General features: G+C 36.2%; 1 protein-coding gene across 3 annotated transcripts in view; it reads right to left on the bottom strand.

The window, feature by feature from the left end:
• The window catches only part of espn (espin), a 150,325-nt gene that overhangs the window by 41,581 nt on the left and 81,025 nt on the right, over window positions 1-27,719 (bottom strand). For 2 of the 3 annotated variants that reach the window (XM_039756126.1, XM_039756125.1), the window contains exons 7-9: window positions 23,205-23,488; window positions 14,108-14,269; window positions 10,073-10,268 (exon numbers count right to left, since the gene is read on the bottom strand). In XM_039756126.1, coding sequence (XP_039612060.1) covers window positions 10,073-10,268; window positions 14,108-14,269; window positions 23,205-23,488 — 642 coding nt within the window. The remainder of the gene's footprint in view (window positions 1-10,072; window positions 10,269-14,107; window positions 14,270-23,204; window positions 23,489-27,719) is intronic. The other variant, XM_039756127.1, reaches the window with a different exon arrangement.

Genomic DNA, 27,719 nt, shown 5'->3' with positions numbered 1-27,719 from the left:
TCTGTCTTTTCCAGTGACTCTCCTTAAAACAAGTGAAAACCTTAAGAAGCATTATTTAGTCTTATTTTTGGACTGTAAAATAGAGTCTCAGCAAAAGTATTTCAGAGATCATGAAATGCAAAATTAATTTGGATAAAAAATGTAAAACTTGGCTGTTTAGGAAAGATTACAAATATCTGTAAAATAGAAGATGATACTTTAACAGGTCTTAGTTTTTCTATCATTTATAGCTTTAAAGTAGTATCGGTAGCACATATATTTTGAATATAGTTAAACAACTATCCAAGCCGAATATGTTGTTCAAGCTTGAAGCTATAAGATGGTCTTAGCCAGTTATGTTCTAACTTTTGTGGGGAAAACATGTATGTGACTTAAAAATTCATGATGTGGTACATATTGTTTATTTGTGAGGAGGAGGAGGAATAGGAACAGGTGTCCACTTAAGTTATTGGGATATTACGTACAATGAGATTATCACCCTGGTGGGACACCCTAAGGGTTCACGGGATCCCCTCGAGGCTGCTGGATATCATGGCCGGCCTGTACACTGGTACTGCGAGCGCTGTGCAGAGTGGAGGCAGAACCTCTGCATTTTTCCCATTTGATTCTGGGGTACATCAGGAGTGTGTTCTTGCTCCTACTCTGTTCAATGCTTGCCTGGACAGCGTGTTGAGCAGGGTCATGGGGACAGCGGCTGTGGGGCATCTGTTGGTGAAGAGAGATTCACTAATCTTGACTTTTCTGATGATGCTGTGATCGTCATGGAGTCATTGGAGGCTCTGATTGGGGCTCTCGAGAAACTGAGCAAGGAATCTGAGCATCTGGGCTTGTGGGTATCCTGGATAAAACACAATACCTAGGTCTTTAATGACCTCTTGGGCAATAGATGGATTAGGAGAGTTTGTGGGGCTCATGAGGTTACTGGAAAGGGGTGTGTGATGCTCCTGATATCCCTACAAAAGGGGTGTGTGATGCTCCCTGTTATGCTCTATGGTTGCAAGACATGGACACAATCCAGTGACCTGGGACAAAGACTGGACTCCATTTGTACTGTGTCTCTTCCGAGAATCCTTGGGTACCGCTGCTTTGACTTTGTGTCGAATGACTGGGTGCTCATGGAGTCCTGAATGAGGCACATTACCTGCATTGTGATGGAGCATCAGTTATGACACTATGGCCATGTGCCGTGATTCCCTGGCAGTGATCTGACTCACAGGATCCTCCTTGCTGAGGACCGAAGTGGATGGACCAAGCCAACGTAACACCTGGCTCTGGCAGATAGATGGTCATTTCGAGAGTGTGGACTGGATTGAATTTCTGACTGTGGGGTTGCCAACTGGGATCCCATGCTTTATTGTAGTGTGGTTGGTGTAGCAACGTGCTATACCAGTGCATGCTCCCCAATCTGACTAGTACAGAGCCACAATTTGCCCCAACTAGATAATTGATTCTTGATTATGTACATGTCCCGACATCTGATGAAGCTAATTTCTCTTGACTTTTTCTCAAACATGTAGAAAAACAGACAGCAGAGAAAAAACACTTCATATTCAAAGCATGAAAGACTTTCTAAGGCCAACCCCTGCAGCAGCGAGAAGCTAAAAGTCTAATGAATGTCCAAGGCAATGATCCATTAGTAGAATAAGGAACACAACACCTCTGTCCTAGTAATTATACATGTTGCCAAACGACACGCATGGACCTTAGCTCTGCCAACCTCATGATTATATAATGCTTTACGGACACCCTTGTTCTGTATCAGTGGTAGAAGCCTAGGTAATCAAAGATCCTGCAAGAAGAGACATCTTCATTATTTGTTTTTGCAATGAAACTCTACAACAAGAATCCTGTAACAATAACTGGTGGTATGTTAATGCAGCAAACGTGACACCAAAAATTTCAGATTGGTGGTAATCACATTTTAATGAGTACGTTTTATTTTTTCTTTTCTATTCAACAATATTATGTATTTGTAAATAGAGAGCAGTTCTTAATATTCAAATTACAGCATGCTGAAATATTTGACTAGAAGTCTACATTGTGGGTTCAAATCCTGCTGCTGACACTGTGTGACCATGAGCAAGGCCACTTCACGTGCCTGTCTCAAAATGGAAATATAATTGGTTGCATTTCTTTTGTATCTCAGATGTTGCAAGTCACCTTGATAAAGTTGACAGCTAAAAGCAAGTAATAATAATTTTTTACTTTAATTGCTTCTAGATAAATAAACAAAGAGATTACTGGAATGATCAGGGTGAAAAGAAAAAAGAAAGGTTTTAAGATGAAACTGAAAACAAGATGAGCACACCACTAAGAACTCGTCAGATTCTAGAGCTGGCCAGAATCAATAGACACATGAGATAGATATACTGAAGGTATTAGGGACTACAACAGATGCAACGACTAAACCAGTCACACAGTTTATAACCAGCTGGTGTCTATCAGATTTTATGTTAATAATGTGAGTTAACTACATGGAGAGAACTGAAATTTTGGTCTGATTTTGGCAGGTGGTAAAGTGGAGTCAGATTAAATAAACACAGTAACATTAAAACGAAGGCAAATTTCATGCTCTCTCTCTCTCTCTCTCTCTCATTTGTTCAATGGATCACTTCACACTACTATATGTACTGAGCAATGCAGTCAAAACTATAAAAGAAAGTTACTGCACTTAAATATTTGTTTTCACATGTACAACACATACTGTATTACGGTGTGGTTCTCTTTACACATGATAACCATGGGTGTTAATTAATCCTCACCGTAATGGAATTTGTTGTATTATGTGCCCAGCCATGACCAATATTTCAGAATTTAGCTGCATACACAGATTCACTATACACTCTGCCAAAGAGTTCTGTTTTTATAGATATTGCACTTTGCCAATCAATGTGGATTTGCAAAATACTTTGAAAGATTTTAAAGCCCATTTGAAATCATCCACATTTGCAAGTGAGAAATGTCCTATAGCTGGCAAGCAGATTTAGAGCTGCCTACCAAAATAAGCAAACAAACAAGCAAATACATTAATTAATAAAGATAGTAATTATAATAATACAAATTATTAACTATTTTAGAGGAATATAAGCAAAATACTGTATAATAATAACAACCACAACCTGTCCTTTACAAGAGATGTAAAACCAAGATCCTGCCTCTCTTGGCCATTAAAGATTCCTGGACATCTTTTGAAAAGAAAAGAGCGTACCTCAAATTGCCCATCACGGCATCGTCCATTCTGACCTCCTAATAACTCCCTGTCTCTAATTAACTATCTTTCTTATCATTTCACCAGCTAATGTCTATTGTGTGATGAGTGTACTGATACAATAATGACTGCCGTTGCATCATCCATGTGAATACTATGCATTGACGTAGCTCCCCATTTGATATGTAAAGCACTTTGAGCTCCTAGAAAACCTCTATATAAATGTAATTAATTATATAGTTTTAATACACTGCTTGGTAACTTATTCCATCTGTTGTTTTCTGTATGAAGAAATGTTTTACAAGCAGTGTGGTGTACTGGCCTAGAAATTAGACTTTAAAGAAATGGTTTTCAATTCAGCTTTTGCTTAAAACTCATAGTGTGACCTTGGGAGCATATAACTTAAGGAGACTATACTCTAGAAATGCATATCAACAATTTTGCTGTATCCTGAACATGGAAGTTGACATGAATTAGTGTTATCCAAATATACTGCAGTAACAATTTTAGTCTGAAATTATCCATTACTAAGCTTATATATACACAGCCTCCATGACTTAGTTGAAGCACTTGTTTTGAAGTAACAGTCATCATCCATTCTACTAACTTCTGCCATATCACCTCCTAATCTCACTTGACCTAAACTGAAAAGATTCTGTTTCTCTGATCTTTCCTTACAGTGGTCATACCCATTAATCTAATAGCTTTTCCCAGAGTTTGTCAAACACTGTTATATACATAAGAGTGCACACACACTTATATACTGTATATATAAACAAAATGAAATTGCTCAAAATAATGTGGTGGAGGCCTCACAATTTCATTGTGTAGCTTACCGATGACTTCAGTTGATTTATATTCAACACAGCGTGCTCAAGTTTTCATGGGTTGTCTCAATTTTAATATCATTTTATTCAGAATTAAGTCAGAATTGCAGCATGCTCTGTGTATTTAAGACAATTTTGCACCTATCTGTAATGTGCCATGAATGTTACAACCTAAAAAAGTTAGAGACCAAAACTTTTTAAAAAGCAAGACAAATTATATCTGTTTTAAAAATACAATGAATATGTTTACCTTTGAAAACTTAAGTAAATATTTCAAACTTTCTTACAATTTTAGGTGAGGAAGCTGCAATCTTGTGTTATAGTCAGGCCAGGAAGCCACACCAGAATAACAGATTGATTGAGTTTATTTTATATCATGGTTTAGGACCATATGCGTGTTTGATTATTAGCTAAGAATTTTTAAATTAGCAGTTTAAACCTGACTTTTCTATGAAAAACAGGAAGAAAAACATCAACATGGTTATTCTTTTCTAGTTGTGAGACATAATTTTGATTTATCCACTTTGGGCTCCCTGACCAAATGGAATTTTCCAGTTACAATTTATTGAGTAATTGGGCATGGGTGACCGAATATAAATGCTTGCACAACAGAACAAGGGGGCTATTGAATGTTTGATTGTTAGATGTGGAATAGTTTGAACAAGAAACTAGGTTAAAAGGAGTGGCTTGTTTTTGATATCTCTTTAAGAACGATAGCAATTGGAGTTAATCCTCCTTTCTTGTCACATTTAGAATTTGCTCTTTAAAACTTTTATATTTTAATGGGAGAGAAAGAATTAGTTTTTTAGGTTTTGGTTTGTGGTATTCTCTGTACCATATCTAAATATTATTTCCATGTTCTTCACTTAATAATTACTTTCCTGTTTTTGATTTTTCATAACCTTTTTCCTGGAACTTTTTTGTGCATTTTGTTATTTTCATCTCCAAATTTAAATTTACTACTGGTGCACACATTTTTGTGAATAAGATAATCTTTTAAGCTTGTTGTAACACCTCAGTGTTTATCTTCTAACTGCCATAGTCTTGAACTACAAGTTTGGTTTCATATTGGAATTTTATAGTTTATCATTGGTAGTGTGGCTAAAGTCAAGGATTTGCATTTGGGCAATTTATACACTGTGCAACAACTCAACAGGATGAATGCTAGAAGCAGCCTCACCTATTCCATTGTTCTGCACTGCCTCAGCCTTGGTAATGTGGCAAAATAGCAGTATGTCTATGATACCTCTCTCTCCCTTCACTATTTAGGATCATGTTCTCCTGTCCCCTCCATTTCTCTCTTTCCCTCTTAGTTATAATGCCCCATTACTAACACTAATACTTTCTGCCCGGGATTTGTTCCTGCCTTGCATCCTATGTTGGCTGGGATTGGCTCCAGCAGACCTCCATGACCCTGTGTTAGGATATAGCAGGTTGGATAATGACCGACTTTCTACACTTGTCAGTCTATTCAAGTCTCTATGCTCTGTTATCCCCACTACAACACACACACAGAGTATAATCACTCCTTTCTTTCATGTAAATACTGTCTTATCCAGAAGTTTTACTAAATTGTAGTCTTTAATTCTTTCTCTCAATACTGCTTAATACTTTATAGTTGTGTTTATTTTTTGACCATATCTACCAACAAAATTAAAGACTTATTGATTGAAAAGTCTGTTGCAGACAGCAATTACATTTGACAAATGATATATTAAAGACCAAAGGCAATGAATACAATGTACACACAGAGCTTTTAAATATAAATTCTGACTTTCAAGATGTACAGAGGTCTGATGACATTTTTTTATGCAACATTCTAGTTTCCCTCTTTTTCTCTGATACCTTAATGTAATAGTACTTGATATAATGCTAACTTTCATTCATATGCATTTAACAATCAAATAATTTTCCCATTGATACTGTTTCAATAAGGTAAAAAGCTATATGAGTGTCAACTAGTTGTCCTTAAACATCCATTGATTTCAAGCAGAAACATCTACTTCAGGGGCCTCCTGCATAACGCCATGCGTAGAATTCGCACTATAACATGACATAAGCACAAAAGCCGAAATGTGCTTACACACAAAAAAATCCAGATGCAGGAATCTGTGCGTACTCCAACTTCCACGTTCTTCCTTTACATAAATCCCGGTCAGTGTGAAAACTAACGCACGTGCCCGCGTCTTCTGTCGGAGAACTTGCGTACGACAAGGTATGAGGTACCGTGGAAAAGTGCGTGGCTTTACGCCAAGTGTAGGTTTTATACATCGCAATTTGAACGTGGAAAAGTTCTTACGCAACATTTCTGTGCGTACGTACCGTTTATACATGAGGCCCCAGATCTTCATTTGCAGGTAGTTCAAACTATTCTATTTCTAGACCCCAATTAATTGAAACAGATTCTGCCAAGTTCATGACAAGACTAGAATGTACCGTATGACTATTTAACTCATGATTGACCATATAACATTAAGTGTATTAATATACAGGTATTTTTGTAAAAATGTAGTTTGCATGTAAAAGTTGCTTAGTGACATATTTTTATGTTTTTGCTTTATATTTGCAAATCTTCAGAGAAAAGAGTTATATGAGAATAAACTGAACAATCTTGTTTTAATATATTTTTATTGAGTTTTACTAAAAACAGATAATGGTTCATAAAGTCAAGTCAAATTTAACAAATCAAAGCAAAATTCAACCCCCCACCCAAGAGAAAGAGAGCAGCCAGCAACCAAAGCTACTCTATAAAAAGGAGAAAGAAAAGAAGGGTATCCTTTTCTACGAAATTGAAGCTCATTCTAAAATGTTATTAATTACATCCTGCCATATCTAAAAACGTTTTGAATATATCCTGTAAGTGACATTTTTTTCCAATTTGAAGTAGTATAGAATATCAGTTACCCACTGAGTTGGGTGGTGGGGTGGGATTCTACCAGTTGAGCAAGATAAGTCTACATGGTAGTAGTTTAGTAAAGGAATTTACAGTTTGTTTGTCCTTCTCCATTAAAAGGGCATCTTGGAATACACCAAACACAGCTGTTGATGGGTTAGAAGTGATTGCGACACCAAATCTGTCTGAGAAGCATGCAAAGACTTTTGTCCAAAATGTTGTTAATTTGGTATACACCCAGAACATGGGGCCCAGTGAGGCTGGAGCTAGATTGCAACGTTCACAGGTTTAATCTTTCCCTTGAAACATTTTGGAAAATTTTAAACAAGATAAATGTGCTTGATAAAACATTTCGAGTTGAATGACTAAATGCTTTGCACATATGGAGCTCAAGTGTATTCTGTGCATGGCTACCTTCCACTCCTTTTCTGAAATATTAAGTGACAGATCCTTTCCCCAATGTACTCTGGGGTTTATGACAGGAAGAGACTTTAAAATAGTTTTATAAATTGTAGAGAAGCTATGCGAGTGTTCAAGACTGGTCAATAATTCTTCTGGAATAGAAAAAGGTGGAAGGTGAGGAAAATTGGGCAGGTTCTGTTTAGCAAAGTTTCTGGCTTGAAAGTGGTGGAGGAACTGTGTTGATCAGAAGTTGTATTTGAAGCATAATTGTTCAAAGGATGCAAAGACATTATCTATATACAAGCCTCTAAGTGTTTTAATCCTGGGCATTTTCCAGACATTGAATAGTGTATATGCTTGAGAGGGTGGAAAAAGGTGGTTGTTATGTGCAACAGATAAAAGCTTTTCTGTCTTAAAGTGCTTTCTACATTGGTTCCATATTATGAAAGAATGAAGGGTAATTAGATTTTTAGTGTAATGGCGGTAGTTTGTATTATTTCGGGCACAGTGCAGGAAATATAAAGAAATACTGCAAGATTATATTATTTCTATTGCAGACAAGGCTGGTGGATATTCATCAATTTATGTCGATGTCCTGGTCTTTACAGATTGTATACTTGCTTCCCAGTAATAAAACTGAAAGTTGGGTAGTGCCATGTCCCCTTCGGATTTGTTGTTGTAGAGTCACCCTTTGGATGCATGGATGTTTAAAATTCCAAATAAATGAAGTTATGATTGAGTCTAATTTCTTAAAAAATTATTTGTTAATGCATATGTGGATACTTTGAAATAGGGATAGCAGCTTGGGAAGAATGGTCATCTTAACAATGTTGATTCTCTCTGCTAACGTAAGGTGGAGAGTAGACCATCTAGTCATATCTTGTTTAATTTTTTCCATGCAGACAGAAAAATTCTGTTAAAAAAGAGCTTTATGTTTACTTGTAATATTTACCTCTATATATTAAAACTAATCTGCTAAAGATAAATGGGAATGTATACAGTCCGGTATTACGTCGTAAAGAATTCACTGGAAAAGGTACACTTTTATTCAAATTGATTTTAAGTTCAGGTATCTTATGAAAATCTGCTAATGCTTTTAGGACTGCTGGCACATAATTTTGTGGGTCCAATGTATACAGTACCATATCATCTGCATATAGTGAATGCACAATCAATGTAAATACATACATACATGAGGATAAAACAGCAAGGTATAAATGAATATCAGACACAAAAATGGGTACATTACCTGGATGGATCAAAAGAAGACTGCCGACCACTAATGAGAAATAGTGCTAAGATATTTAAAAAAATGTGCCTTAAGCCTATGCAAAAGAATATCTGGAAAGGTATACAAGGACAGGAGAATGGAAAGAGTAGACCACAGGAACATTAATATACTTAGACTGCTTGTTATTCCGGGCCTCACCCGGGCCATTTCTTCAGAGAATGAGCCTTAGTTATAGTGCCATCGGTTATGTGGATGTACTTTTCTGTGTATACTTGTTATTTTTTATAGGGTCTAAAATATTAGTTCATCGGAGTATGAAGAAGCTGGCAAAATAGGAAGTACTGCATGTACACAGTGATGCAACTTGCTAAGCATATCTTCTAACAACTTCACTGAATTCTATTCCGTTCTGTTCCTTGTTGCAGCGTTCATTTATCATAAAATGGCAGCCCCATTTCTCTGTGCAATTACCACCTCAGCCTGGTCAGTGCTTCTGTCGTGCTGGTTGCATCCATTTGCATGAACTGCAAGCCCCATTTCTCTGTGCTGAGACAAGTGAAAGTGGTGCCTACAAATATCCTACTTGCTACAACATTATATTGAAAAATATTGAGGAAAAAAAGGGGTTTGCTAATTTTCTTTTTTCTATAGCATTACCAGGTTTAAATTAAATCCGTAAAAGTATTTTTGAGATTTAGGGGTATTTAGTTTTTCTAGGGGTGGGGCTACCCTTAAATATTGATATACTGAAATTTACTTTCTTAGTAAATACCTATAGCCCTAGATGTACCATTCTGGAAAAGTTCAGCTCTTAATCTAAATGGGAAATAGTATTTTTGTTAATGAGTAAGAGTGAGTGAAGTTTGCATCTCATTGCGTGTATATGAACACACATGCAGATAAACGGAACAAAAACTGCCAAAAATTCTGAAACGTAAGGAAAGTATAAGGCAGTACTAGCAAACACTGTGCCACCATACTGTCATATGGAAGATACCTATGTGTACCAACCACTGGAACACACAACAAAGTAATATGCTTCAAATGCTTAACACTCACACTGAAAAGATTTCTGCTAGCCTCATCTTTAAGGAACTCATGTTGTGATTCTGAAAAGAACAATATGTTAAACTACTCCAATGGACTAATGCAATTCCTTGTCTATTACCAAATAATGTCATACAATGTGCTTCATAGTATCTCAAGACTGACACCACAAACTTTTTCAGTGCCTTGTCTTATAGTTCACAGAGTACATTTTGCAGTTCATAAAGAGCTCACTGCAAATGTCAGCTTGGTAAATAACTACATTATACTTTAAGTTTCTTAATTATTTATGTGAAATAAGAGTGCATTGTGACATCCCAGTTTATATTCAGAAACTTACACCTGTCTCGCTTATTTTGATAGTGTAAACCCAAAACAAATTTTTTTTGTGAATGATGGGGTGTTTGCTCAGAATGCAAAAATCAAAGATTGTTTACATGAAATGAAGGATGCTCAGTACTCACTTCCAGAAGATGAAGATGGACGCCGCTGGTCTGTGCTAGCCTGGGTGCAGTCAGTAGGGAGTGGAGGAGGTGGGGGAGGGGTTGGACGGCTCTCTGGAAGAGGTGGGGGAGGAGGAGGAGGGCCAGGCTGGCCATCTATGGCATCATTCTCTAGGCTGTTTCCCCTCTCCATTGCCTCCTCTAGCAAGGGTGAACCCTTTAATAATAAAAAAAATGGTAATTTTAGCCAGATGAAATAGTACTAAATTGAATATGCAATCTATATTAGAAGAATTCAATTGTTTAAAAAATTGAAAATGAAATGTTTTTAAATATTCATTATAGTGATCAAGATGTTTGATATTTTCTTGTATAAATATCTGCTACACATCTGAAACAGTTATGTAATGATTTATTTACTGTTAACTCATTGTATAATAGCAAACAGTACTAATAAACTGGCTAATGCTACCCTAGTAATTCAATTTGTGCAACAAACTATCATGTTACTGAAGCGGATACCCTCCAATTTAAGTAATGACTTGGTTAAGCATGTGCTGTCATTAGCTACCACCTAACCATTTAGGCAATATAAACTAAATTCTATCCTATATTCTTTCCTTATTAAACTGTAAGTAAAACTAAATTACAAAAGGTATGTAAATGCAAATCATTTGCTTATAATTCTTGGCTTACAAATAAACAAACTGCACCAATTTTTTATTTTTTTTATAAAATTTCCATTAGCATATGGACAAAATTCAGATGTGTAAGTGGCTGCAAAACACTAGCACATGATTGCATATCTAAGAATGCAAATTCAAATCCCATGCCACCTTTTCTAAATAAATCTAAAAACAGGCTGACAAATGTATACAGGAATCCCAACTGAATCCAAGCACATAAACAATAAAGTCAAGTTCAAGTAGAAAATAATAAGCACACATAATATAAAATCTGAATAAAGCATCTAAAATATTATGCAAGTTTAAGATAAAAGACCTAATTTCATACTCTGCAAAACAAAACAAGCAAACAAATAACTAAACACTTTACTAAGGCATCAAACAGAAAGAGACTTGCATAATTTAAATGAGGAATTTAAAAATCAAACTTAACATCTTATTGATAAGAATTCTTATGTTCAATCAACCCACCTGTAAGGCACAAGGTAGGATTTGAAAGTGGTTTACAATCCAGGTGGGGAGGCTGCTGGTTTTAACCCGAAAGCGATTAGGTTCACTTTCAGGATGTCTCATAATGATTATTTAGCGTAATTAGGGAAAAAGATGTCATTGTACAATATAAAAGGCTTAAAAAGTGCCAGAATTCACAAAATCTCCATAACACAATTACCAGTCATGACATTGTACTTTGAAAGCAATATCCTGGGGTAAGGGCAACAAATCTTATTACAGTATTTTAAAATAAATAGTGACAACCTCAAACTTACAAAGTCATGAGAAAAAAAAGTTGCAATCTGAAACAGTGGTACAGTTTGCATAAGAAACAAAACTGGAGCTTACCCTGGCCTGATGTGCAAATAATTAGGTTTGCATGACCATTATAAAACACATTCTCCAGTAGAGGACAGTGCGTTCTAGTCATGAAAGCTAATTAGAGAAGACTGGAATTGTGTGTATAACACAAGAATGTTTGCAACAATATGTTCATCAGATATACAAAGGAGTGCGACTGACAGAGCCTAAATCAAAGATTATCAAAATATAGTTCCTAACTAAGCATGGGATAAAATTGGTGATGAGGGCTGTCACACCAATACAGCAAAAACATTACCACATGGGACTTTAGGATTGTACTACAGGTCATTACTGCACCTTGATCAATGCTTTTCATCCACATCTCAGATATACTGTCCTCCAGTGACCACTAAAAATGCCACAACCAAAGGGTGTTGATTTGAAGAGGTGGGAGCTCTATTAATGTTGCCTATTACAGAGTTTATCATTGAACATTAAATGTCCCTGTTGTTCAGCACCTGTGAAATGGCAATAGGGTCATCTTCTCCAATGAATCCTGCTTCTCAAAATGGGGTAATCAAAACGATACACAAAACGAAGATAGTATGGACAATGGTGCAATATGGACTACATTCTAGAATGGCACACGACCAGAAAAGCAAATATAATGATGTAGGGTGCCATCATTAAAAACAGATGGTTTCCTCTGCTGATGGTAGCAACAGTTTAAAGATGAATTTAAGAAGTCCTTTTCATGGAAGGCCTGTTTGATACCATCTTCTAATAAGACACTGTCTAAACAAATGGACACCATCTTTGCAGGAATGCCTACATCAGCAACATCATTTTTTCATGGACACTAATGAGAGTCCACTCCACACCATTCATTGTACACTGTGTCACTGAAAGAGCAGCTAAACAATGGTCGGTTAGATGAGCCATAGGACACCATTCAGCATTATTGCAGGGTGAGTCAAAAGTATGTTAACACTAATGGTACTGCTATGTATATACTTGTATACAATTTTTGTGGACAATTTATGTGCCACATATGATACATGTGTTGAATATGATGACAAATTGGTTGAGACATTCCTGTAAATCATCTTGCACATATGACGTATGTTTTGTGAATAAATTGTTTCCTCCATTCAAATGTTAACATAATTTTGACTACCCCTATATTACTCCAGGGATTTTACCCAGAACCAGCAACCAATGCCTTTAGTGGACCAAAATATCACTATTTTTTGGATGGTTTTGTTACCTGCATGGTATTAAATCTCATTCCAGACTCTTTTTAAAAGGTAGCTCCTGGCTGGTGGAGCGAGCTGCCCACTTCCATCTGAACTCCAACTCCCTTACAGCACTGAACGAGCATTTAATGGCTACTTCATTTTGGGGAAATTTCTATCTAACGGACATTAGCTGTAAGGTTTTGTAATCTAGAAATTGTAACTCGACTGTATTTTGTTCTGAGCTCTTTACTTGTGATGATCAATTTTGTACTCTTGTCCAGTAACACTTGTTCCCCAAACAGTCCCCCAGGCTGATGTTAACTTGATTATGTTGACCTCCTTTGTAAGTCGTTTAGATAAAAGCATCTGCTAAGTAAATAAATGTAAATGTACTTGCATGTCATGTGTTTTTTGTCAGAGATTTTATGTAAATTGAACCTCAACTTGAGCAGGTAAGTGTATATTTTTAGTATACTAACTGATATGACTAATACTTTAGCACTTGCATTTATTTAACACTCTTCAAAATATCCTTCCAAGCAAAAGTTCTTAGTTTACAAATTATTTTACATCAGTCGTGTTTATATTGGCTTCATTCTTGGTAATCATTAGTCATTACTGTATTTTGCTTAACTGTTCTTTTGAATTTTATATGAGTTAGAAAGATTTTTTTTTAAAATTAATCGGTTCCCAGTTCCTTCTTGCTTCCTACAATGGTTTATTGCTGAACTGGTCATCTTACCTCTTGCTGCTTACATATACTGTATACTCTTCTGGCTGACTAGCATAAGGTTATAGGAATCTGGGAAATCTCTACTTGAGATTTCATGTCAGCCCTAACGCACTTGTAATTAAAAGCTGGCTTCAAGTAAAATTTGTAGAATGGCTCTACAAACACAAAATACATAAATCAGAGTTGGCTGATGAGCTAGGAAAAATTAAACCAACTGGCGAGTTGGAAATACTGGGTCACTCATTTTATTTTAAGCCAATATAGAGGTATTTCTTTACAGCAATCTAAGGAGACAGAAAATCAATGGAAAGACATGTGCTCTAAATGTTTTTGAGGCAAACGGGCAAAAAGTAAGGTAAAGAAATGTATGTAGGAAGAGGAGGAGGCACAATCTCTCTGTTTCAGTCAACTTACTGATCTGAACAATCATGAAAATGAGCTCAGTAAAGTATGTAAGACTAGATGAAAAGATGAAAAACACATTTCAGAGCTGGGCATTCTCATAAAAGGATGGGACAACAATGGCTAGTGTCAGTCTTCTAATTATCTACTCTCAAAAATTAACTTGTTACCCCTATCACTTAACCCTGATCTCACGCTCTACCTCCTCTTCCGGGGCCATCGTCTTGTTCCCACGCTTGGCCGTCACGTCAGAGCTGAGCGATTTGTAGTAATCTCCTGTGCTGGGCTGCTTGTTGAAGTTTCTCGACTTTCTGTTGGAGTCAGCTCGTCGTAACCTCTCTGGGGTGCAGTTTTCTGGAACCAGCTGCATAATTAATAGGGGGGTGGAAAAAGTGAAAACAGGGTTATCGAGCCAGGTTATCAAAGAACATGGCATCAAATGTGCCTGTAATGCTATCCAAAATGAGGGGCAAATCATATATGAGGTGAAGTCTTCTATGAGAATAAAAGCTGTTTATAGCAAAGGACCTCCTTAACAAAATACTAACTCATGGATCAAACTACTATAAAAAGCATGGTCCAAGGGATCTTATCAACCAAAGTTCCTGATTAAATGTGGTTTCTTCACAAAGTCAGACACTCAATGGGAGCATAATGATGCCATTTAAGAAAACAGTGATTTTAATATATTAGAATTCTGACCGTTATCATTCTACCAAACTCTTAAAAAATAAGATACAATAAAATTGGCAACCTGGTCCCACAACCAGTCAATGAGAACTTTTTTCCACAACCTATATGATGCTTCATTGTCTTGGTTGGAAACCTTTAGGTTATTACCTAGTAAAATCATGTCAACTGGCATGTGAATAAGCCACTCCAAAGGTCACAGATCCTCAGCAGTACTGTGGATTGATGGGGGCAGGTCTATACTACTATATCCATAGTTGTTTTATAGGTTTCCATTAGGCTCTTTAAGGCATTACTGCTCCTCACTAGACCAAAGACTTTAGAAATTAAGGTTTTCATATTTTTAAATGCATTATGCTTATTACTAAACTTGGTGCCAGTTCTGATACCAAATGCATCCATAAAGACTGACAAAATTAAATAAATGTAGGCTATTTATTAAAAGGAGTTAATGAGCATATAATTGAAAAATAATTTAAAACAGCAGCACTGTTTGAAGGACATCTTTAAATAAAGGCTGAAAGGTTTATGCAGATACGAAAGGAGGTGATTGGTCAATTTTTCAATCCTAAGCAGAAAAAAAGCAACAGGCCAATAATAATCAAAACAAGAGGCTTAAATCACCAGTGATAAGTTGAAAATTAGGTCCAGCTCTAAGTTGAAAAGAATCTCACCATGAAGGTTAGCTGTTTGCTGTCAAGAAAATATATGCATGCTTTTGAATTATGCACAACAATAAGTCACTTTGTTTTCTCATCTAATCCAGGATCAAAAGTGCACTTTTTTTATCTTCTTCATTATTTTAGTAAGGAGGAGGAAGAAAAGGTGTGGATGGGTTTAAGTATTTCCCCTATTATAGTAAGAGACAGCTTCACATACTTTACTTGATTGCCATCAAAATGGCAATTAATATACATTTAATTAGGTGAAACTCAAACAAATAATACATTAATCAAACATACACCATAATAAAAACAGTAATCATCATTCCCAACCAGCTTAACAAAACATATTTAACAAATTAGCATAAAAGACATTTAAAAATGTGGATGTTCAGTAAATATATCTTACATTTTATGGATAAACTGTGCTGCGAAATGTGGAAGTTATAGTTTGGATAGACTGAAGTATTTGAATATGCTGAATGAAAGAGAACTGTGGGTGGATGGATGTGATGTATCAGAAACGTTCTTAATTACTTTATGTTTCACTCTGGAACATTTGAGTGAATCAACAGTGTGATGCTAGCAGTCGCTGACTGATATAGATTCGGTTTATTTGCTTCACCATCATTCTTTATATGTTTTTATTTTAAAGAAAATGTTAAGTAGTAAAACTTTAGTTGCATTTTTAATCTAATTGTTTTTCTCTTTGCATTACTTAAAGATGAACTTTGCATTTCACTGAGAAGTTAATCAGATGTGTGTGCATGCAGTCATGTAAAATAGTTCTAGAAATGGAAACAAACCATGATAAACCCATAGTATTTAAACATTTGTGAAGAAGCAGACTTCTATTACATACAAAATATAATAAAGTGTGGTAAAATATCTTAGACTGGAAAGCCTGCTTCCATTTATAAAGAGAAAACATCCTCTGATTAAAAGATTAATTGACATAAGAACAAGCTACAATTGTGGCCCACCAGGAACCAAGACAGTAAAGAAAACAGACTCATGTTCAAATAATTCAAAAACCACTTTCAGACTTAGTAGTGCAGCAGTCAACAGTCAAAAACCACGTCTGTTTTTACTAGCAAACACAGATTTTCTTTATGCAAAGATAGCATTTGCAAACTACAATGTGTCTCATCTATTAATCAGACTTGGTTTGCAGCAATTGTAAACCTACCAACTTTGTTACCAAATGACAGTACCTCGGACAAGGTGTCTAAGGCCCTTAACCTGCAATTGCTGAGCGCGTAGTGAGAAAAGCGCTATATAAATCCAAAGAATTATTATAATTATTATTATTATAAGAGAATCAAAACAAAAAAATATCATTAGGAGGTTTTTTGAGGATAGTGGGATGTTAAATTTATTTGCCATCAATATACTCTGATTAGTGGTATCAGATCTATATTATTCTACCATAATTAAAGTCACCCAAAACAACAGTAAGATGACATTTGTAAACCCTCCCTCGTGACTTATTAACTGCTTACATACTGTACAGTGTACAATGATCAAAAGATACTGGTTTGTTTAAAATTCCCATGATAAATAAAATGAACATTGAAAGCAAAGCCTTTAGCTATCAAGAATACATCCATCCATCCATTATCCAACCCGCTATATCCTAACTACAAGGTCACGGGGGTCCACTGGAGCCAATCCCAGCCAACACAAGGCGCAAGGCAGGAAATAAACCCTGGGCAGGGTGCCAGACCACCACAGGACACACACACACCAGGGACAATTTAGAATCGCCAGTGCACCTAACCTGCATGTCTTTGGACTGTAGAAGGAAACCGGAGTACCCAGAGGAAACCCACACAGACACGGGGAGAACATGCAAACTCCACACAGGGAGGACCCAGCAAGCGAAACCTGCGAGGTCAAGAATACAGACCCTTCAAAAAATCAGCTTTAAAACTGAACCTGAAATCCCGTATTTAACTATGCGCTGTAAAATGGTTGTTCTGCATTGTAGTATTCATTTAACATTTTAGAAAAATAACCTCATAAATCCTTCTCCCCTGAATTGGATTTAAGAAGGTTTGAACATTAATAAATGAATTGATAAATGAAGTTGAGTTCTTGTTATTTTCATTTAAAGATGCTCTGTAATCAAATTTTAAATTTACTTTTAATTGAATGCCTGTATCCTCACTGTGAGGCCTCTAGCTGTGGAGGGGAAGCATCCAAAAGATCTTTGAAAGCAGCAGGCAAAGGATCAAAGGGCACAAAAATTTAAGTTAAAGCTAATGACATTTTTAACATGCAAGTGAGCCTTTGAATCATTTTTCAACGTGTCAGCTAAATCAAATTCCTGCACTTTTCTTCACATCAACTGTCAGAGAAGAGCAGCCCACTAAATACTTGTATTTATTACTGTGTGCTTTAGTCACCATGCACTTTTGTCCTGTACAATTTCGTTGATACACCATCAAAATAATATACCACCGTATTGGCCTTTAATACTTAATTTAATGTAGACTTGGGAGTACACATGACCAAACTGCTACCATTCAACACTTTCCTAGAATCACCTATCCCATTCCTCACTTTAACTTATGGACAGGAATATCAAAATCTTTGTACTTTTTTCATGATCTAATCATAGCAGGAAGATTAGACATCTGGGTGTAACATTTTCTCTTTAACTTCATGTTAATTTCTGCACAACTGCTGTTTTAATGGGTTAATGTCCATGATTTTTGAGGATTTTTAATGATTTTTTTTTATTTAAACTAAACTATTTACTATATAAACTGCTGGTTTCTACTTGGCCATTTAGTGTGTTGTCTATCAGCGGAGAGTGGGTGGTTGTCATACCCATTTCCACACAAATGGAAAACACAGAGCCGCATATTCTTTTTAATTTGGTTCAGTTTTAAATGAGTGGTGGTCCAGCAGGTTGTAGACCACCTCATCACACATTCATGTTCAGGCAAAAGACATTTAAGGTAATCAATATGAATGAACTAAGAATGTTCACAAAGGTTTAAATCATGTTAAGTGGCATTTACAGATTTTGAATTGCATAATTCTACAATTAGTATAATCTGTTATTTATTTTGTTAATGTTTTCTGTTTTAAATGATACATTGTATGGCATGATTGTGTTTCCAAGCTTCTTTATTTTCAAGCTGAATAATCTGAAGACAAGGCCAGAGTATGCTGCTTTATTAATTAATATACAATATTATGTTATACCATAAAACAACTGAAATATAAATAAAACATTAAATCAAGCCTGCCCATCCTGGCCTGATAATAGTACTATTATATGCTGATGCAATAAGCAAATTAATATTTAAATCAACAACACATAAGGAAATAATGAAAGATTGTGTTTTTCAAATAAATATTTTAAATTTACTGCAATTAGTCATTTTGATTCTAAGTTATTTCTTAGTAAAAGCTAGTGTTTACTGTATGTAAATGATGGTCATGACTAGGACATACTTTTTTTCTGAAGAACTTTGTTTCTAAATCCCATTTTGTCTGTTTTTAAAAGAGCAGACATTGGCAATCTGGGTATGAAATCCATAGACAAGTTAGTAGATGGAGCCAAACACAGCAGGGGGCCTCATAAAACTAACAAAGTCAATTATCTTATTTAATTATTACATAAGAAATATTACCAAAACTGCTTACTACAGTGCAAGATCACTGAGGGTCAAAGCCTATCCTGGGAACACTGGGAAGAAGGCCAATCCATTACAGTGCTCACTTACATACAGAAAATGTAAAATGCCCACCTTATTCCTGTGTAAAAAATGACAAGTCAAGCAAGATGACACATTTTATTGGCTAACTAAAAATATTACATCAAGCAACCTTTTGAGGCAACTCGGGCACCTTCATCATTGCCTTGGAAGCTTGCATGCTGTAATCTATTTAGTTAGCCAATAAAAGGTGCCATTTTGCTTGTGTTCTCTTTGCATCCACATTGGCTACACAGTACAACACCATACCACAGAACGTGGAAGAAAAACCCAAACAAACATAGGGAGAACACACATGGACAACTAAGTACTAGATTCAAATCCAGGATGCTGAATCCATGAAGGGCAGTGCTTACAACTGCTGGAAAAGGCTTGAGCACCTTTTAACCATGAAGTAGATTGGATGGGATGGGAAATGGATGGAAAAATAGATGCAGAATAAAAAAGTACAAACAAATAAATACACATTTCTGAACTGCCTTTTCCCCTTTTTCACATACACTGAATAATAAAAGAGTATCTGAAATCTACTCAAATACTTGAGCATCCATGCATACAATACTCCTCTTTATTGTTAGTGAGAGTTAAATTCCATTAATTTTATTAAACACGTAAAATGTTGTTTCTGGAAACAAAAACCATTCATTTCATGAGTGAAACCTTCAAAATTCAAGAATTACATTAACATCACATATAGTTGCTAAAATAAAACTTAAAGTGCATTTAGCTTCTTTGCTAGTATAGGAGTACTAGTATCTTTTTCTGTCTTCATTTGCCCATTTAAATAATTGATAAAAAAAAAACATCAATGTCTCATTTTCAAGCATATAGCACACAATTTGTATGTCTGAAAAACTTTAAATACCAAGGAAAAGAAAAATAACTATACGATGAGTGCATACATTTTATGATTTAAAGTGTCAATAGTACATTGTACTCCCAATCTAATAACATGCTATCAAGATAGTTACTGATGCAATACAAGAGATCATCAGATCATACACAATGAAAACACTTCTAGAACATTTTCTGCACTAACACAGCCCATCCACTTCCATTTGATCATTCATTCCATGGTGATAAAACATCAGTTCTATCAGTTCATTCACACCCCCAAATTATAAAATGTACGTTAGCCAATAATGAAACACTATTAATATATTTATTTACTCAGAGTTCTAAAGCATGGTTCAATAAAATATCAATTTATATATTATATATTTATAATATATATTCAGAAATTCTAAAGCACATATGATCAGACTATGAGAACTGAGGACCCCCATTTATCATTCAGTATTTCAATACCTTACCTGCGTATGTACCAGCTTTGAGCTATCTGTCTTGACTGCCCTGCAGCAAAATGCAGAGTGTCACCAGATCTAGTGTCACTCTACCTGCCGTCTCACTTTACCAGCCTCTGAATCATCTACTCCTATCACATCCCAGCCACAGAGTGACATCAGTGATCTGCACAACCCACCACCTAATGGCATCAAACAAATGAACCGTGGACTTTACACATCCCAATTGACTCTGTGTTCAGGCTCCAAATTATAATTTCTATGCCCAAGCTAATATAGTACACAGAATAATCCGGAACAACAGGTGGTTTAGAAAGTGTAAAATTCCACAACAGGCTACACCTACATTTAGCTTTTTTTCTTGTTTATCTGAAGGCTGCATGTTATCTGCTTAGGCCGGCCCTGCTTGAGCAAATATTTAAAGACTCATTTTACCCCCACAGGTTTATCTGGGCAGGGACAGTGCCAACATTTGCATGATGGTACCAGAATAATGAACTGGATAACATCAGCTACTTTAAATTGTAAACTGGCTTAGGAAATAAGAGGATGGAAAATGTAATCCACTCCACCAAACATATAGTATAATATAGTTGTTTTATTCTTATCCACAATAAGCTCAGCAAAAAAAAAAAAACAGGAATATCAAATTCAATGTAATATGGTTTAACATTTGGGGGAAAAAAAAAGTTTTTTGCTTTTATGATTAATAAGCAAAAGAAATATTTTCATGGCCATAGCTGACATGCCTATTTAATAGGCATGTCAGATTAATTATAAGATGTTTCACTAACACTCTTATTCTACAACCCATAACTTTTCTGCCTTTTACACTGGGTTTAATCAAGCCTACTATGAAGAGCGATCAACCTTGCAATAAGCAAATAAAATGGCTAGTGAATGACCTGTTACACCTGCTTCTCAGTGCCCATTCAACACAGAGGCTCAAGGACTACACAGTAAAAGGTTTACAGTGGTACTGACTTGAATGTCTCAGCCCTTTCGTGCTTTTCCATCTTGCACTAGTTATTCCTCTTCTTCCCAATTAGCAGTATCTCTTTCAGTCTCCAGAGACAGGCTATTCTTGATTAATTGTTAATGAGTCAGTGCCAGAGGGGGTGGTGTTAATGTGGATTGTTAAATGGAAGAGGCTGCAGGTGGGTTAAGGAAATAGAGATAATTAGACGTCCTCCCAAGGGAGCACTTAGAAGATTCAGCCCTACTAGAAGTTAAGACCTCCCCTCAGATGACCACAACATTTTAACTTCTCCTTTGACCCAAATGCAAACTTTCCACTATTACCCACCTTGTTTCATATTGTTATTGGACGATACATAACCAGGTAGCATGCTGTTCAGAAAATTGTCTTTACCTGGTTTGTCACAGAATGATAAAGCTCAGCACTTGCAAACTTTCATGTTGGCCTACAGCCTTGCCAAACGAATCAACGGGTATCCACTCATCCTTTTAAGGTGCATGAAGAATTACTCTTTTATTGAGACAGTCTGAAAAATCTCTGGAAATATTTGTATGAAACACCTGCAAGTACAGCTCAGTTTTGAATAACAATCCATAAACTAAGTACAGTATCTTGGGTACTGGAAACAGGGATCCTACCAGCCAGTATCAAAATGAAGAACAGTCCACATAACCTCTAAGAAATTCACTATCAAAAGAAGCAATGTTATGGATTTAGGAGCACTCGCATGTCAACAAGAAATCAAATGAAATGTTCATCCACTGTAGTGTCAAAAAAGAAGTAATTCTACAGTCCAGAGAACAAGGACAGAAGTAATTTACCAGATGCAAAGGTCCATCCAAAAAGATTGGATCTAGGGGATCAGGGCAAAAGCAAATTCTATGACTCACTATCAAGACTGTACACATTCCATAAATGTTTTAGCAAAATGACAAGTACTAAGTTAAAACATGGGACCAATATTTCTCTGTCTGGTCAACAGAAAGGGAATTCTCACCCATGGTGATATGCAGCTAAAACCCAGTGTTGGTGCAACATAATGATGCTACAAGTTCGTATACACTGCCATGTCTGCAAAATAATCAGCCTCTGGAATTGCTAAGCAGTGAATCCACAATTCTTCCAAAAATAAAATGAGCAGAGTGAAATTGCTTTGGGCAGAATTTATTGAAAAAGTCTGATACCTCAGTTATTATTTTATTGCTTTCTGACACAGTTCTGATTTTATCTGCACAATTCATAGCAGAAGAAATTTCACAATTACAGCAATTAGAAGCATAGCCATCACACAACTTAACTTTCTGTAAATTAGGCCATATGCAGACCTTGGCAGTAATTAATGCACTCATTAGTAATGAATTACAATTCATGCTTTGTTGGACTGCCCAGCTGAGCCAAAGACCCTTGGCTCCAAGTGAAAAGGGAAATTGTTTAACTAAGGAGAGAACACAGTGATTAGCAAATGGCACTCAATGGACTGCACTGTGTCCCTGCTTCTAATCACTTTGAGGATTTGTGTCATTATTGGTGGATGACTTCCACACCTTCAGATTTTTCTTGGTCATGGAAATAAGGAGATGTTCCAAATTTAGATGTGTTGGTCATAAAAATCTCGGCAATCTAAGCATAAAGTAAACAAAAAATATGAATACAAAACTTTGACATTGGAATAAACTGGGAATTTCAGCTGATGCAGGATATGGCCTGACAAAAGTGAGTGCTTGCTGGCACAAAAGAATTTAACAGGTAACCCCGTCCTCTGTCTCAACCAAGTTTGCACATATATAGAAACCTGACTCCAGACCTTTGCATAGTAGGATGTTTCCTGTTTGTATTAGTAGCCAAAGCCTGAATTCCAATTAATTTGTTAGTACTAACACTTCTGACCTTTTATGTTTGGATGACGGCAGTCTCCATCACTCTATAAACTTACCTCCTTCCTTATAGTATCACTATCCACATGCCGTAGATTATTCTTCACCTGTAGGTAGATCTCGGCAGATGGCTGACCATCAGGTGGGTTTGGAGCAGGATATGTAGGGGGAGGAGGGGGAATGGCAGAAGCTGCAGGAGGAGGAGGGGGAGGAAAGCTAGGCGGGGGAGGAGGGGGTGCTGCACCAGGATTTAATGAAGATTTCTTTTGGCCTCCTGCACCTAGTTCTGGGTTCAACATGTCCATGTATGTTTGCATGTCAGTAATGGCAGTTTCTGGCATCCCTGTGAAATGTAAACAAAAGATAAAAAATAAATTAAAAAAAATCAGTGTATATGTATTTGACAACTCATTATAATAACCTGCAATTGTAAAAGATGCTTTGTGTGCCACCTCAATCCTGAATGTGGAACTCTTATGTTAATTTTCTGTTGATTCCTCTCCTAACTTCCAAAACAACTGAATAAGGCAGTAACATGTGCATACAACTGTAAGATATTTCTGATTACCCTTTCCACTATCACAAAGCTTTCCATATTTAACCAAGATGTCTGTTGTGGCCCATATGTCAGCAGGGGTGATTCTCTGTATAAAGGTCAATCAGTCTGGGCAAAGCTTACTGTTTGTCCAGACTCTCCCTATATAAGGCGAGTTCTGTCATTATATAGCTGATTAGACATGTAAGAAAAATAGGGAGGTGATCTTGACTAAGCCATTTGTTGATTTGAGAGGTTCTTGTAGCTATGAAAACACAAGGTTTTGCTTTAGGCCTGGAATGAATCAATGGACCCATCACATAACAACCATAAATAATTTGTTATTGTTAAAGTTTAATCTAAGCAGCACGTATTATCCTGTTTTTTCCTGTCTTTGAGAAGGCTGATGTGTAAAAGAAAAGCTTTAATGTCTACAGCATATCTTTTACTGCTGAGTAGTTTGGTTAGGTGTTTTCACTTGCCCATAATGGTTACATTCAGCCAGAATCAAAATTAGTGTTATGGAGAGGAAAACTTTTTTTTTTTTTTTTAATTTGTCAGACATATTTCTGCCGCATTACTCTCAAAATATTTTTATTAATAAAAAAAAAAAAACACAACTCAAAATAAGAAGGAAAATATGATAGTTAATCAAACAGACAATACTGAAAACTTAAACACAACTTTCCATGTCAGTAATGTTAAAATTGTTACGCATTGGATGTACAAGCAGCCATGGCACTCTAAAAGTGTACTTACTGAGAACAGGTAAATGTTGACAGCATTTACATATTTGTGATAAGAAAAGGGGATAATACAGTAGAACAGGAAAAAATGAAACAGACTGAAACAAAACAGGGCTAACCACAACAGTTCCTTCTTAACAGGTATGTAGTTCTCCTCTTTGCTTATCTTTAAAAATTTGCTCCCATCTCTGCCTTCATTGTATTTTACTACCTCTGGTTTAGTCAGTCTTTAGTTGACCTGGTGAGAACTACTCAAATTTTAATTTGTCCTATAATGCTGCTTCATTCCAGATGCTGTTGGTATTATACCAGTGATTATAAAATCTATTTAAGGAGAAAATACACAGGAGTCCAATATCACAATATAAAGCTTGCAGGCAACTCCATTTGAGGATTTCTAGCAAGGAAGCTGCAATGAGTGGGCCCCTAAATAAAAAGCAGAAAGGGCTCCCAGCACAGCCCCTTACGGCAAAGGCTTCTTTTGAATCAACTTCTAAATGATAAAATTATAGGATATAGTCACACATAAACTGGGATTTAAGTCACAGATAAAATTTATTATGGAGGATTAAAGGTGAAGGTTAATTTCAATATCTGCAGTACACCGGAGAGAGGATAATGGTCATTAGAGACACTAATAGAAGAGACAGGAAAACATATGGTCTCCCATCATCTGCATGATCAATGAGCAGATACATATTTTTACAAAGATGCAATGAATCAAGGGAGGTGCAAATAAAAAATAAAGAAAAAAGTCCTAATAATGAAAATCTACTTTATAAGCAAAACCTGTCAACAATTCAAATGTAGCTTGGATTACAAACAGCTGTATGGCTTGTTTTACTGTCTAAATATACTTTAAGTTGAACTACTTAAACCAAAGTTTTGGGTGAAAATACAGAATATTGCAGGTGTTAACAAACCAGGGCACTTCATTTTCTGGATCCACTAGAGGGCAGTACTCACCTTCCCTCTCTAACACAGGAGAGACTTTAGAAGCCATTTGGTTAGACTATGCTGGGTCATTAAGGAAATTTAAAGCCACTGAAACAGTTACTTTTTATTGTGTCTTGAGAAATTATAGAGGAACAGAATGGCTGAGGTGCTACTTTACCTAGTAGTAAGCTGGCGCATTTAATAACAAAGAGACAGCCACAGAATGTTGATATTATTAAACATCATTTACCTTGTCAAATAAGCACATTATTTTTAAAGTCTGAATATTTTCATTCTGTGGAAGCAGCCACCAAGGCCCTTGCTCATTTAGTCCATACTGGCATTATATGTGTTGCTCTTTTTGTATTGGTGTTTCAGATGCTACTTATTTATTTCCTATTTGGCTTCAGATATATGCAGTAAAATGACAAAAATCTCCTCTACTTTCATGCAATGTATTTTTGCTCTTGGGTGTTCTACCCTGCACATCTCAGTAATGACCCTTGTCTGCCGATTGCCTAGTTTCAGGAAACTTCAAATTAGACAGAAGAACCACAAAATGAAAGATATATTGTAAACAGATTATATCAAACATGAGTGTTGGATATTTGCATAGTTAAGGTAGCCCTTTGGCTAATTTTCTATAATTTTAACTTTTTTCCTCTGCACTTTAATTCACGGGCGGCGCAGTGCCAAAGTTGGTAGCACTGCTGTCTCGCAGTTAGGAGAACCGGGTTCACTTCCCGGGTCCTCCCTGCATGGAGTTTGCATGTTCTCCCCATGTCTGCATGGGTTTCCTCCCACAGTCCAAAGACATGCAGGTTAGGTACATTGGCAATTCAAAATTGTCCCTAGTGTGTGCGTGCCCTGCGGTGGGCTGGTGCCCTGCCTGGGGTTTGTTTCCTGCCTTGTGTCCTGTGTTGGCTGGGATTGGCTCCAGCAGAACCCCGTGACCCTGTAGTTGGGATATAGCGGGTTGGATAATGGATGGATGGATGGATGGATGAACTTTAATTCACTGCTAACATGTTTTTTGTTCAGCTTTCTTTGACATTTGTCTATATACTTTGTTGTTACAAATCAAGGTTTCTGAGTCATATTAAAGACCGTCATCCGCTCAAACAGCAAAAAGTGCCTTCCCTATGTCTGCAGTGTACTTGTGACTCAGTTTATCAAAAAGGTTAGTATTTCAAAAAATTAAGCCCATCCAAAAAACTAAGCCAAGTCTTAAAGAAAGTGAACAGGGGACCAACAATTTACTTAGTCTTTCCACCATGACCATAATTTCATTGTAACCAATCAAAAGCCTGGCATATTGTCACAGGTTCTACATACAGGTCAGGAACAAGGCAAGATGTGAAATTTCATGGAAGATTCCATTTATCTTTGGAAAGAAGGCTTGGGGGAAGAAGAAAAAAAACAAAAAAAAAAAACAACACAAGCTTACCCTGAATCCTGGTGCAAGTGGAAAACCTGCACTGATGTTTTTTCCATATGTTGGTCATAAACCAGGGACTTTAATATAAAGGCCAATACAATAATAATCTACGCAGTTTTGTTACAAAATTGTTGACACTATCTAAAGAAAAAAAAAATTTGTGGATTAAGAAAAATGTGAATTTTTCTATGTGGATTTTTCTGACATACTAGTAAAATTGACTTAATAGCACCATTGAGTTTAACATCTAATCCTGCAATTTTTATAAAATAAAGTATTATGTACAATACTGGGATATTCACAGATTCCTTCTATTCAGTATATTTTATATATAATAGCTGTGTAAGACCTTGCTGTAAATAGCCCGAGCTCCTAGAAACTATTGAAAATCTTCAGAAAAATAAACTGAAATGCAGAGTAGGTGGTTTTGTTTCGTTCAATTATGTGTGTATATTTTAAAACTAGAAAAAGGGCGGGCCCCTGACAAGTGTCATGGTTGTCCCCCCCCTAGGTGCGGGCCTGGGCGGCCTGAAGAGAGCGAGGCATGGTGTTGAGGCCTGGACTTTGGGGGAGTTGTGTGTGCATTATTTTAAATATTAGTTGTAAAATAAATGTGTGGTGGTGCTTTAAACAGGTCTACCTGTCTGTGTCCGGGCCACTTACCACAATATATTATATTATAAGCAAAATACTCGTGCTTTGCGGCGGAGAAGTAGTGTGTTAAAGAAGTAATGAAAAAGAAAAGGAAACATTTTAATGATAACGTATCATGATTGACATTGTCATGAGTGTTGCTGTCATATACATATACACACATACATACATGTACATATATATATATATATATATATATATTATATATATACATGTACATATATATATATATACACACATGTACATATATATATATACATGTACA

The sequence above is a fragment of the Polypterus senegalus genome, chromosome 6 (assembly GCF_016835505.1).
Source record: "Polypterus senegalus isolate Bchr_013 chromosome 6, ASM1683550v1, whole genome shotgun sequence".
Lineage (NCBI taxonomy): Eukaryota > Metazoa > Chordata > Cladistia > Polypteriformes > Polypteridae > Polypterus > Polypterus senegalus.
The sequence above is the reverse complement of the archived record's forward strand: the minus strand, read 5'-3'. Positions and strand labels throughout refer to the sequence as shown.